The sequence below is a fragment of the Malus domestica genome, chromosome 15 (genome assembly GCF_042453785.1).
Source record: "Malus domestica chromosome 15, GDT2T_hap1".
NCBI lineage: Eukaryota > Viridiplantae > Streptophyta > Magnoliopsida > Rosales > Rosaceae > Malus > Malus domestica.
This window is the reverse complement of record NC_091675.1, coordinates 50,270,907-50,285,911: the sequence shown is the minus strand read 5'-3', so window position 1 is coordinate 50,285,911 and position 15,005 is coordinate 50,270,907. Positions and strand designations below refer to the sequence as shown.

At 33.3% G+C, this 15,005-nt stretch overlaps 1 protein-coding gene across 1 annotated transcript; it reads right to left on the bottom strand.

Moving 5' to 3' along the window:
* Positions 1-4,502: 4,502 nt before the first annotated feature.
* LOC103431731 (ethylene-responsive transcription factor ERF022) lies at positions 4,503-5,311 on the bottom strand. The gene has a single exon (XM_008369904.4). The coding sequence runs from the start codon at positions 5,236-5,238 to the stop codon at positions 4,633-4,635; it is 606 nt and encodes a 201-aa protein (XP_008368126.2). The 5' UTR covers positions 5,239-5,311; the 3' UTR covers positions 4,503-4,632.
* Between the last annotated feature and the right edge of the window lie 9,694 nt (positions 5,312-15,005).

Genomic DNA, 15,005 nt, shown 5'->3' with positions numbered 1-15,005 from the left:
TGATGCTAACTACACAATACATGGGTTTTGTGTTTTTATTTTGTTTTCAGTTTGAGAGCTATTGGTTCCTCTTTAGTGTTATTTTTCTCTTAAGTTTCTTCATAGGAGGAGTTCATGTACTATTAGGGTGCGTTTGGTACATGGGACGGGACGGGACGGAACGGGACGAGGCGTTCCGTCCCGCGTTTGGTGCGCCAAAAATGGGTGGAACGGGCTGTTCCACAGGACAGATTTTGGGTGTTTTTGCGTCCCATCTGCCCCCCTGGAACGGGTTTGTTCCACGTCTGTGGAACACAATGTTTTACCATTTTAAGACAAATATACCCCATGTCTTTTTCAAAAATTACACCTTCGTTCCGTCCCGTCCCGTCCCGTTCCGTCCCGTCTGCGTACCAAACGCACCCTTATGGAATGCCAATAATATAACTTTTAGTGTTTTGTATACAATATTGGTGTTTACTATTTTGTCCTTCTAATATTAAAGCATAGTTTCTTTTTGTTTTTTAGACAAACGATAAGATAAATTCAACTCAACTATAGGGAGGGGAGAGAGTTTGAACTCGGGACACAGTAGATTGAAGAGGAAGACCCTATCCGTCACTTTGAAAATATGGTTTCTTAGTCATGTCATTTAACTAAGGGTGTTTTATTTATTTATTTTTTAATTTAACCATAAGACATTCTCCCTTAATATCATAGGTTAACTGTCACAGCCCGTCCCGGAATTTTAATTCCGAGGACGTGAAAAGATGAAAATGCCCTTAAACGGGACTAAGGGGCGAAAATTTAACAATTGGTTTTACTTAAAGTTCCTAAGTTATTTGGTTTTAGGAACTTAAGCTAGGCTTAAGTTTGGATTTTTATGTTGGAATTTTTGAAATTGGGATTGGGTTGGACACGTGGGATCCCCACACCTCAAAACCCTCCCCATAACCCGTAACATTGTCTCTCTCTCTCTCCTCCCTCACGAAACTCTCAGTTCTCTCTCCCTCTCCTTCGAACTCACACGGACCACCACAAAACCACCCTAAATCTATACCAACGACGAATCTAAGACCACCATTGGAACCCTGAAGACTTCACGAGCACGATGGTATCCATTTCAGGTAAGTTCTACTTCGGGAAACCCTAGTTTTTAAGGTCCCGTGTTTATGTACTGTTCATGATCTTTTAAATGGTTATGTTTTAGGCTAAAACAAGATCACAGCGAGCTTTAGAAAGTCCCAAGGAAGCTCGGAGTACTTCGTTTGAAGGATTTGGACGTCGGGATCACGTGGTTCCATTTTGGCCGAATTTCTTGGGAATTTTCCAGTGATATTTCTTGATTTTTAGAGCCTTAAAGTAGTGTATTGTGATTCTACATGTTTGGGGCTTCAATTTGATATATTATACGAAGAAAATGGGTGAAAAACGAAGGAGAACAAGGCATTTGAAAAATGCCCAGAATCCGACCACCGAAGAAAAACCAGTCCGGCGAACTCGTGAGGAAGAAGGTGCGCGTGGGCGCGCGTGGACCCGTGCCTTCCTTGGCGCGTGGGGGCGCGTGCTACAGTAAAAAATTATTTTAAAAATATGTTGACGTCCGTGACGTCGAGTAGATCACTGTGGTATATTCATATACCCAAATTGAGCACCGTATGAGAAAGTTATTAAGGATTGTTGGTTAGGTGTTCGAATAACGTTTTATAGTTTTCGCATTAGGTGAAAATGTGAATTGATGATCCGACCGTTGGATGGTAATGAAATTTTAGGATGTTATCCTAGAGATATATTGTGGACCTCTAGAAGTTATGGATTTAAAATCTGAGTGGCAGATCTTCCGGATCGATCTACGTAGTGACGTATTTTATATAAGTTATATATTCTATCGATATGAATTCTGAGGTTGGATTTGATTACTGTTCTAGGCGGCGATCGTCATGACGCCTTGACGTATTGTGCTAGGGAGTTGTAGGGCGAACTCCAGGTGAGTGGGCAGTTTTGTTTTCCGTATATATATATACTTGACGTTTTCCCAGAAATTGAAATTTAATGAAAGTATGCTTTAAATGCAATGTATAAAATTATATGAAAAGTATATTGAAATGTGAATTGAGATGCCATGCATAAAAGTATATGAAAAGTATATAGAAATGTGAATCGAATTGCCATGCATGAAATGATATGAAAAGTATATAGAAATGTGAATCGAATTGCCATGCATGAAATGATATGAAAAGTATGAATTGAGATATGATGCATATGAATGAATGGTGCGGCGGACGCACAGGTGAGTATCAGGTGAGTATTTAATTACTGTTATGATGATGTTGATGTATATTGAGCTCAAATCCTGCACCATGGTTTAGTGCTTATAGTATTCACCGCATCGCACGCTCGCCTTGGATCCAAGTAGATGCTGGTCGCACAGTCCACGCGGAGTGGGTGCGACGGGCCAGTCGTAGAGTGTTAGTGAGATTTCGACTGGTGGGTGACCTTAGATTATGTGCACAGATGATTGATGAGAAAGCACTAGAGCGTAACTTGTGTGCAGAAGGCCGTACAGGTCACAGAGGTGACTCCGGCAGAGTGAGAGTGATAGATTTTGAGCTCTAGGTTCAACCGTACAGGGCTATTAGAGGGCCTCCGGTTGATTTCTTTCTTGCACCTGATATGATTATTGTTGATGCATCCATACTTAACTGTTGAATTAGACATGGCATGGCATGATTGATAAAGAAAAATGTTGAGATAGTAAAAATGAAGTTTTGAGAATATATATGTATATTTATATTTTACATTTCTGGGAAAGTATACAAGTTTTACGGAGAGGGGTTACAACGTTTTGAGAAATGTTTGGTTTTGGAAAAGAATTGTTTTACTGACCCACTCAATTTTGGTTTTGCGCCCCTCCAGGTTCAAGAATCACAAAGGTGTGGTGACTACGAGGAATTCGACGGTGTTCTGACAGATTGGACAAAATTAGGACTCACATTCGGGTGTATCAACTTATAAATTGTATCTTAAAGCTTCCGTACTGTGCAAATGGTTACGTCACTCTCACGTGACGGCTAGCATGCCCTCCTTCGGGACGGGGTGTGTCATTAACAATCTCACACCCTAGCTCTCAATATCTCCCCCACCGATAACAATCTCTCCAAGTGTTTTCTTTGTAATTTTCATACAAAGAAGAAAACCCTAACGTTCTATTTATATGTATAGGCTTTAATTACATCAAGGAATCCCTCATGAACAAATAAACCTCACTAAAAAGGCTTTAAAATGCCGAATAAAATAGGTAACGAGCAAAGCCGATTGGCCGCTCAAGGCTGCAACTTCCATTATGTGCGCTTCTTGTTCCTGCTAGTTGTTGTTGAAGAAGTTAGAGGTTATACCATAAAAGCAATTGGTAATATGGAGAATAACCCAACCTCTTATAAGTCCTTGCAAGGTCCTTCCTCTCACCAATGTGGGATTCATTCTCAACAAGCTCCCTCACATGTGGCAAAGTTTCAAGCCTAACACGTGGACAACACAAACGGGGTGACGTGGAGCACGTTGGCCATTGGGCTCCACACATGGACAACTTGTTCTGAGACCATAAAAAAATTGAGGTTCCACCATAAACCAATTGACCATATTGGGAACAGCCCAAACAGGTCACTCAGTTGGCCGCCCATACCAGATGTTTCCATTCCACCTTGATAGTGATCCGATAATTCACAACATAAAGAGCGTCGTCACAATTTAAATTGAAAAATAACACCTATATTGTCATTACTTTATCGTGGGATTTAGGACCTTGAAAGTTTCTCCTCAAAATCTAGTGTAATTTTCAAACTTCTTTCTTCACAAGTTTGTTTTGTAAGTTTGAGTTCGCTCAGTGCATAGAAATGGACTGGATTTGATAGTTCACTAGAATCAAGGCAAGTGAAAGAAGAAATGAATAAATTTTGTTTAAGTTGCATGTAGAAGATGAATTACTCATGAGTTATGAATGAAATTTATAACTTCAACATCCACAATATTGTAGGTTATCATCGATACTATATAATTTATCACCTTTAATTCCTATAAATTATATATAAAAAAATTAAAAAAAATCATTCATCTCTACTTTCATTTCTTATCTTAGTATACTTTAAATCAAGTTCAAATCTTTTGCATCCAAAATCTTCTGTGACCTCTTTGTAACCTCTCATTTGTTGATATCTAGCCATTTATTTAAGCTCCACTTAACTGTATTAATTAACTCTTCAACTTATCTCCTCAATAAAAAAATGAAAAACTAAAGATAAATTAAGTCAAAATGACACATGTTATTCACATATATAAGTCACAGAGAGACCACATAAAGTTTTGAGTGCAAAAGATTTAAATTCCTTTAAATTATATGATTTATCTAATTCAATGGAATTCTAATTAACACCAGATCAAGAACCAGAAGTAACACTATAGTTAGTTATTCCATCTTTTTCATGAACTGAAAGTTTTCATTGAAAAATGTAACTTGAAAAAAAAAATTCATGGCCAAAGGGCAAAGATACCAAGGCAGCAAACACTTAGTATATTGTATTATTTATTTATTTTTGTTCTATATTTGGCTACACTATTAGTGTTCAATTTTATAATAAATAATCTAATTAAGTATTACTAGGGATCCCAAATGGACCAATGCTGCATATCTTCGTAGTCCATTGACTCGACATCACCTTCATAGTACTTGTTTGGACTGGAATTATCAGTGTCCCACAGGTCTCCCCCTAACGACGACGGAGCCTCATGGCCATGAGCCCTGCACATGTACTGCATCCACATCTTTGGCGAGTCCAACGGCGACTCATTAATCGCCTGGATTTGACTCGGAGACAGTCCCACCGTCACTGGCGCTGAGCTCAAACCCCTCGACGAGTCACCCGCCTCCTCCTTTGGAAATGCCTCCATTGGCAGCTGCTGTCGTCTAACCCTCAATGCAGCCTCTTGAGCCGCTAGTTGCACGTCCATTGCGCTTGAACTGGCCGGCCTCGGAAGACTATCAGCCATTTCAGGAAAATTAAGCGCCGCCCCACACCCTTTGAGGTGCAATGCCGCTGCATCATAGGCCGCAGCTGCCATTTCTGGCGCCTCGTAGCTTCCTAGCCATATTCTGGTTTTCTTTCCTGGTTCGCGGATTTCGGACACCCATTTGCCCCATTTTCGCTTGCGAACTCCTTTGTATCTTGCCGGAGAGACGCGGCAGTCTGCAGCCTGGGGTTCCATTAATGAAGGGGTTTAATTAATTTCTCGGTTTTGTGATCAGTAAGTGTTTGTTGTTTGATTAACAATTATGTGTGCAGTTATGTCTCCTTTATATATATATATATACGTATCCAGGTATGATCGTGCGGTGATTATTAAAGCATTAGAGGGGAGGGGGTGGTGGAGTGAGTTTCCGAGTAGTTACACGTAAGTGGGAAGATGCTGGCAAGTGGCAATTGATGCATGTGCATAATTTCCATAGCAATCAAATAATGCCACGTGATTATGTTCACACAGCCATAGTTTACTTACTGTTTGTACTTGTATAAGTGCAAATATGTTTCATGTCATTGTCTAGGACTGGTTCTTTACACCAAGGAAATGGTATAGTGCACAAATCTTTGTGAACGTAAATAAATAAGATATGGATAATTATACCACTTAGTATATACTCTAGTAGTATTTCTTTTTATTTGTAAGTAAGAAATTTTAGGTTTAAATATCGTAAATAACGAGTTCGATACCAATTTTTTCATCTACTATTTAGTGTAAATATATTGTTGTGTAAAAAAAAAAAACAAATCCTATAATCAAACCAAAGTGAAATACATACAATAACTAGAGCCCCTAACTAATACCGTTGAAAATTATGAATGAAAAATATAAATAACCCATTAATGCAGGAAATTATATAATTAACTAATGAGCAAAATGTAACTGTTATCTTTAGAGGGTAAATTAGGAATGAAAAATCAGTTCAAACTTTGACCTCAAAAAAAGAAAGTTTGCTTATGTGGAATGTTGGTCAAAGGGTATAATCTAAAAATGGATAATTTTTAGGCTTTCTTTTAAATATGTTAGCACTCAGGTTAAAATCGACCTTTCCATATAATTATGTCCTTAATCTCTAATCCTTTCTTCTCTTCCTCTCCAAAACAGTAGAAGTCACATATATAGTAGACATTTATTAACCAACCAGCTAGCTAATTAACAAGAAATAAACTAATATGCTTGATAATTAATATTAAAATCTCGCAATCTTTCTCTTTGTTCTTCAGTTGTTTCACGACAAAGAAGAAGATGCATTGTTAGAAAGATGGAAATTTGCTCTGCTTGATTTGTTTTTTTAACTTAAATTCTAGATAAAAATTGTTTTCCTTCAAATCCAATTGGTAATGTAAGTTCAACCCAATCAACTTTTGAATGGCCACCGAAAATATTTGCCTAAAAGTTAACCCTAATTGAATTGTGTCCGTACGTCCATGCACCCGTACCTTATTTCTCATCTTAGTCCCTACCAATTCGATTTGGTTTTCTACATCCCATGACTCCCATGCAATCATGCATTGCCAAAGTGGAAGATTTAGAGAGAGAGCCTCTCGATCAACCATTAGGATTCTCTCTAATTTTCTTTTCATTTTCTTTCCTCTTTTCCTCTTACATATTTTATTTTGTTTTTTTCTTTTTATATAAAATTAATATAAGATATTGACATAACTTAACCGTAATCGTTCAAATGAGAGACGATGAAAAGAAAGGAAAAAAAATAAGAAAGAAAATCCTACTCCCAGACAGAGACATGCATGGTCAAGCAGGGTCTGGCGGTTCACGCGTAAACCGTACGTCGGGTACAGCAAGGGACGGTGCGCGGGATCCATTCAGTCAACTCAAAAAGTTGTTTCGATCATTGCATGCATATTTTCCTAGGTTGTTGGTGACAAAGTGATCCATGGATGACGAACCAGCTGGCAGTCGTCAAGCTTAGCTAGAGACAGCCTGGTTGAAACTATATGACTAACAACAGTGAAGGGCCTGACCTGATCTGGTCTCACCTGAGCTGACCGGACCCCTCCAATCCAAATTAGTATAATACTAGCTAGCTGAGCTCCATATATATTACTTTAGCAAGAATACGTGTCCACGTGGTGTTATACCATGTAAACTATGTGCTTCGTTTTGATGTCCCCATCAGATGATGGATTCCGAATCTCAGACATATCTACACCTAATTTGGCAAAGATCTACACCTAATTTGGCAAAGGAAGTTTTAACGAAAATGGTCTGTCATTATTCATTCTTAATCAAAAAAATATTTTGTGTATGAAAAGTCCATAATGAATTAGCATTTTTTCTTTATTTACTCTTATGCCATTATAGCAGGGTCCACAATGATGTTAACATTTCTGTCTGGGAAAACATTATTTTACATTATACTATTAAACTTATGCTAATTTTTAGCCAGCTCTTCATGCTTCCATCATGTTGTTGATGTTATGTAGCACTTCTTCTGTCAAATTATTCCAGTACTGTTCATTGCCTTTTACTAGCTCTGCATCTCTTTCTCTATCTTCTTTCACCTTGTGGTACATTTCTGATGTTTCTTCTTTGAAATTTTGAGGCTTCCAATAAGGCTGATAACTGATCCTTGTCTTGCTGTAAATATACATCTCTTCTTCCTCTGCTACTAATATCATATCATACCTAAAATCTTCAAACTCAGCTAAGGCAAACATTTGGATCCCTCTAAATTTTAAAATATCTTTGTATGAAGGAGTCCACTTATGCGAGGAGATAGGGGTAGTCTAAAGGACTATTCATTAATCATAACTATATGCCTAGCTTTCTCCTTATGCATATGTACATACCAATTTGGAGGACTACTAATAAAGCTTATGCAAATTTCTTTCCACATTTCCAGATAATCTTTTGCTACTTTTATAAGTTTTTCAAGAAATCATTCTAGTTGGGAAATACGGTTAATGAATATTTTATCAAGATAACCAAACTCTAATAGTAAGGCAGGGGTAACTTCTACCACATTATGCTTTTTCTGATACTCATAACTAAAATGCCATGGTCTAAAATCTCTCATGTTAATCCTGGCCACAGCTATGCTAACCTCTGGTTTACAAATACAATTCTATGTACTATCACAAAGACATGGAGGATACATCTTTGTAATAATATTCATCCATGGTTTTGGATCAAAGATGGACTGATACAAGGCGCATTGTCATTGTAATTGTAACTCTTTCATGGATTGTGATGTTCTGCTCAGAATCTCATTTTGCATATCTGTTAGCATTATTCTTAGTTTTGCTTTTGAAATTTCTTCTAATAAAGTATCATCTAATATTAAGTCTAAAGATATATTCCTAAGAAAACTTTCATATTTTTCTTTTTTGTCTTTGTCACTCAGATGCTGATGCTGCTCCATTTCAATGTCTTCTTCTAAGAGCTCAATCTTAATCTCTTCTATGGGCTCATTAGCCTCTTGTTCTATGGGTTCAATAACATTTTTTCCTTTATTCTTATGCTGATCAACTTCTAAACATATTTTCAATTCTCTTTTCAGGGTGTCACTTGTCTTATGCTGCATTATAAAAGCTTTGAGTTCTTCGTTCAATTTGGTAAACTTACTGAGTAAAGACTCGTGTTCTCTAAAAATGACTTGAAGGTTGTGCTCAAGATAATGAATATGATGCTGGCTTTGATGGAAATTAAAATTAAAACTATCAAACTCTTGTTCCAAGGCTCTAATTAAGTTTTCATGACCTAACCTCATGCTTGGCTGCTTGATTTGGATATTCCAAAAATTATCTAAGAGAACATGTTGCCTATCAGAAAGTCATGGTGCTCTTGACCTATATCTCAGGGTTAGATTTTTGATTCCTTCAACAATATTGCCATTAAAGTTGAAAGTAGGTACTGGTGGTGATGATGGTCTGTTTATGCTATTTTGAAATCCACTGAATGGTGGAGGTTGATGGTGCATCATTATGCTATTGAAAGAAGCTTTTCTGCCTTGCGGCCTTGTGTTATTTGCTAATGATGGTCCACGATATTCCATACCTATTCAACTCTTGATAAGATATTGACTAATGTATTGTCATTACCTTTTATATGTTCAAAAATTGGTTTAAAACCATTTCCTGTAATTAAATCAACAAAATTAACCCATCTTCGAGCATAAAATTAACCCATCTTCGGGCTGCCTGTTTATTAGCATGTATCTTATTATAATGAGAAACTATGTTTTGACAATATGTTCTAATCGTAAATACTTCATTATGTAAAAATAAAGAAAATGCTTTAAGTGAATTAATTATCCCTAAAATTTCTAAATCTGTTGATGGTAATCTTGACTGTACATCATTAAATTTTCCTAATTAATATCTACAAATTTGTTCGTCAGTCTTTGGTGACTCCTTATGCTTTTTCTGGTATAGTATACTTGCCCATCCTAATGATGAAGTATCTGTTTCAACTATCTTGTAACTATCATGTAATGGTAATGTTAATGGCTTAAGTTTAGTTATTTCTTCTTTTATATTTTGAACTAATTTAATATCTTCACTATTAAAATATTTTTGTCCTGTTTTGCTAGTTTTACTATGTAATATTGCTATTTTTCTTCCTAAATCGGGGATAAAATTTCTTGCATAATTTAACAATCCTAAAAATGCTTGTAACTGTTTCTTATCTTCTAATTTGTTTGGAAATTCTAACACCTTTTTAGCTATATGATCTTGTAATTGTATTGTACCTGACTTGATATACATTCCTAAAAATTCTATATCTTGCTTTTCTAATGTTATTTTATTTTTGCTAATCACAATTCCATTATTGATAAATTCTTGTAATACTATCTCTAAATGCTTCCTATGTTCATTTTTATTTTTACTATGTACTAAAATATCATCTACATAAACGCTACAAAAATTATCATATTTTTTGAAAATTTGATCCATCTTTCTTTGAAAGATTGAAGGAGTATTTTTAAGTCCAAATGGCATAACTAGCCACTCAAAATGTCCTTCTGGACAAGTAAAAGCTGTCAACTCAATTGATTCTTCTGCTAATCGTATTTGCCAAAATCCCGATTTACAATCAAATTTGCTAAAATATTTACTCTCTTGAATTTTATTTATAAGCTCATCCTTATTTGGTAACTTATAACTATCTTCATATGTATTATCATTTAATCTCTTGTAATTATAAACTATTCTAGCCTTACCTCTCTTTAATTTTGAATGTTTTCTCACAATAAATGCTGATGATCTATGTCTAGACTTAGAGGGTCTAATTACTTTTAAATTTAACAACTCTTTTATTTGCTGCTCAAACTCTTATTTATCTATTAAACTACAAGGCATATCAATCGTTTTAATGGTTAAATTTGGGTTAATTATATCTAATTTTGCTAGTATTTTATTTTTACTCCAATGTAACTGTGGGTCTTCTCCTATAATTCTAGTTTGTTCTGGTAATTGTAATAATTCTTCTAAACTCCTTGGTTTACTTAACTGTAATATTTATATACGGTTTCTTTCTTCTAAAATCGGATATTCATGTTCAAATATGTCTTCATCAAACTCTTTTACGTTATTATGCTCATCATTTTCTTTTGAGTTTTCTAAATGATAACTATCTTGGCCACTAGACTCGTATATACTTATGCTTTTGTATGCTTCTACAACATTACTTTGGTCAGTTATTGTAATGCCTCTTTTGAAAAATGTTATGTTAGGGTTCATAAATAAAAAACCTTGTAAACTTTTCAAAAAGTTTAAACCTAAAATGAATGGATATGATACTACTGGTAAAACAAATATTAATGGTAAATTAAATTGTTGTCTTTCTACTTTATTATTTATACAATGTGTTAAGTAAACTGGTCTCTCATCAAATTGTGTTATTCTCATTGGTTTTGCTAATTTTTGTCTATATTTTTCTGGTACTAACTCTTCTCTTATGACACTCTTTGTACTCCCTGTATCTATCATAACTGTTGTTTGTATCTTATGTTCTTTTGCTAATTCTATTTCACAATTTATGGTAACTAAAGAGCTATTTTTTTGTTTTTCTATACTATGAACAATATTTCCTAATATTTCAGTATTTTTTGTTGATTCTGCTGAATTAATTTCTAATAATACTTTTCACATAATATTGAATATGTATTATAGTATTTATTTGCAACTAATTTATTACACTTATGACATTTTTCTGGCCAACCTAAGTTAATGTATTTATATTCTTCTTCATGTTGTTCTTCTATGAATGCACACATATACTCATCTAGATTACTATTTGTGCTACTTGAAACTTCCAAGTCTGAATCTATCATGTTAATATTCTCTATACTATAAATACTCTCATTATCACTTAAATCATCTAAACTGTATATTGACTGAATATCCTCATCTTCTTCTAACTTAAACAACTCCATCAAATGTACTTTTTCTTTTGAGTGTTTACCTAATTTTGGACATTTAGGTCTAATATGTCTAGCTTCTCCACATGAATAACATTTACAACTACTCTTATCTTTTGGCGCTTTATATTTTCTAATCCAAGGTCTGCCACTTTTTTTTCTAAATTGTTTTGGAATATATTTTCTCTTCCTATATGTTCTTGAAGGTCTTATATTGAAATTTTTATGTTGTTTGTAGGGTTTGTATGACTTATATTTCTTTTTGTATATTTTCTTATGCTTATTTTTCTTATGGCAACCATATTGTTGTGGTAAATCTATATTTTTACAACTCTGTAAAATTGTTTCCTAATTTGTCTCTTAGCTTTTATTTGACTACACTATTGTCTAAGTATATCATATACATGTTGAATTCTAGGTCCTATTGCAATATCATTCTTCTTTGGATGCTTTGCCATTCATTCCAAATCTTTTCACATATTGGTCCTTTTATTTTTGTCATATAAGTATCTAATAAATTAATATCACTAATTCTACATGTTTTTCCTAAATATTTAAAGAAATATGTGGTATACTTAGCTATATACTGTAAATCACAAATTTGTAATTGTTCTAAATTTCTAATTGCTTTTATTTGTTCTTGTTCGCTTCTGCCATCTAACCTATTATGATCTAAAAACTCTTGTTTAATCAAAGTAACAAAACCATCAATATTAAAATGTGTTTTAGCTGCCTTATGATGTTCTGGATTTTGGACTTTCCATGACTAGAAATAATAAAAAACTAAATCATCCAAAGTATGCTCAAAGTAATCTAACATATTTTGTGCATTACTAAAATATAACATTAATGCTGCATGTACGCAGCCTTTTTCCCATCTCTCAATCGTTCTTTCCCAATCTTGTGGATCTACATTATCTAAATTTAATATATTACCAAGTATATTAATTTGTTATAACTCTCTCAAATATGGAATCCTATTTTTTCTAGGTTTTATCATATTTTCTTCTATATAATCTACTTTTGCTTTTTCATTATATTGTTCATTTGTTGGTCTCAAAAATTGTTGATCAGTTCTACTTGCGTGTCCTGGATTTTCTACTCCTGATGTACTACTTTCTTCTTCTGGATTACATTCTGCTTTCAATTCTAATAAATTATTATATTCTTTTGATCCTAAAATATGTTCTATTCCTATTTCTAAGATTAAATTTTTCATCTCTTCGTCCGAAATTCTATGTAGTCCTAAATCATATGTCTTATATTTTTCCAAATATTGTTCTTCATCTAAATGATCAATATCTTCCATAAGCTTATCTACAATATGATCAAAGTTTTGCTCAACTAAATTAATATCTAAATTATCAAAAGCCATATGTATACTCTCATTTTCTATTTCACTTTCATCTTCTTCTATTTTTTCCAGTTGCTTATAGTTACTAAACCTAATTGTTGCTTAACCTGTATTAGTTTCATATATTTGTACTTTATCTGGTTGTCTATTTGTTACTACTTGTAAATTAGGTAATGTCCACTGAATTCCTTCTAAAAAGCTGTTATCTACGGGTTTTGCTTCTATCATATTTACATGTTTACTACCAAATGTTTGAACTAAATTTTGAAACTCTAATTAAACTTATGATTATATCTATCAAACATTTTACCTATATACATTAAGCTAATACACAAATTTTTATACTCTCATTTCATATTATAATTTTTCATTCTTATGCTCACTTTAATATATTTACTAAATTCATTAATCGTCATAACATAATTTGGAATATAACCTATGACTGCTAAGTTTGAACTTAAATCTACTTTAGCTGTTGCTATTACTGCTTGTTGGTGATTATCTCATCTATCATCATATATGTATACTAATGCTTTTGTACCTACTTGTGCTCTAGTTAATCCTATTATTCCAATTAATATTGTTCCTATATGAATCTGACTAAAATGTGATTTTCTCAAGTGAGTAACTGCTTCTTTACTAATTAGATTAAGTGTGACTTCTTTATCAATACAGCTAACTTCATGTTGACTGATGCTACTTACAATTCTACTTCTGTTTTCAAATAAACCTAATTGATACAAGTTATATTTATTTTTCTGTGTTCTCTCAAAACCTCTTCGAATAAATTCTTGTGTTTCTTCTTCATTTGGATAAATATCTTCAGCTCTAACTACTTCTTTTCATTTTTTTCCTAAAGAGTTACATTTTCTATTATCAAAATGATTTAGCTTAGGTCTTCTATTATTATTTGCACTTAAAATTAAATTTTCTAATTTATCTAGGAAAGATGGTGAAAGTGATGAAGATGCGTTATGTAAAACCTGGTTTATTTCTGCTATTTGTTCTTCAACTTGATCTAATTTGTCAGCCAAACTTAAAACTAATTGAATAATTAAATTATTTTGCCTAATGGGAATATTACTACTGGATACTTGTGTTGAAAAATTTGTTAAACCTACTGGTTCTTTATCTAATTTACTAATTTCTTTCAAAGCTTGAATATATTTTCTGCTATTTCTAGAATCTGTCATTAAACTAATAAATTATTTATTTTATTATGCAACTTATCTACTTGTTCACTTAACTCTTTTTGTACTAATTGAATTTTTTGAACTTCTAATTTTAGCTGCTCAACTATTTCTAAAGATCTAAGTTCTACTTGCTTCGGCTTACTATCTATGAGATCGACAAGCTTTTTTATCTCTCTTTTACTAGGAAACCTTTGAATATTTTTATTATTATCTTCTAACTGAGATGTAATATAATCTAAATTTTGTCTAATTATTTTTATGGAATTTTTTCTAAAAATGCTCTAACAACTGGTTTAACAAATGATTATGCTTATTATTTTCTAATTTTATATTTTCTGCTCGACTAATAATAAGATCTACAATACTATTGGCTTGTAGCTTTTCTTCACTATGCAAAATATTATTATGCTTTCTCAATGGAAAATAACAAACTAAACTATTTTGGTCTAAGGTTATTTTTCTTTTTTGAGGTTCACTAATTTCTAAATTAAGATAATCTATCATAAACTACAATCTACCTTTCTCTAAAGTTATTGCTAACTGGTTTCTTAGAAACTCTCTTTCTTTTCTCAAGGTCTCTAAAGCTTGATATGTTGCTCTTTTTGTTTCTAAAACTTTATGCTGTACTTTTGTGTTATTATATTTACGAATAAATAAAGGATGTTCAATATAACCAAGATAAAACTTTTGCTTCTTCAAGGTCCTGCTTATTCTTTTGGATATATATGTTAATCTTCTCTTTATGCTATTTATAGTTGGGTGTCTGGGACAATAAATATCTAATAATTGTGGTTGACAGGGTATGCAGGGACAATAATATATGTTATTCATACAAAATAAACAAGTGTGATATCAGTTGTATCAATGACTTCCATTCTCAAGGTACTTTACTATTATAATTATACTATTAAAATGCTAAACTTGGCTCTGATACCAAATTCGCAACGTAAGCTTGGTTAAATAGTCGGATGACCATTATAACAACTAGACACAAGACCTTGCACATGGAACTCGACATGTTTCA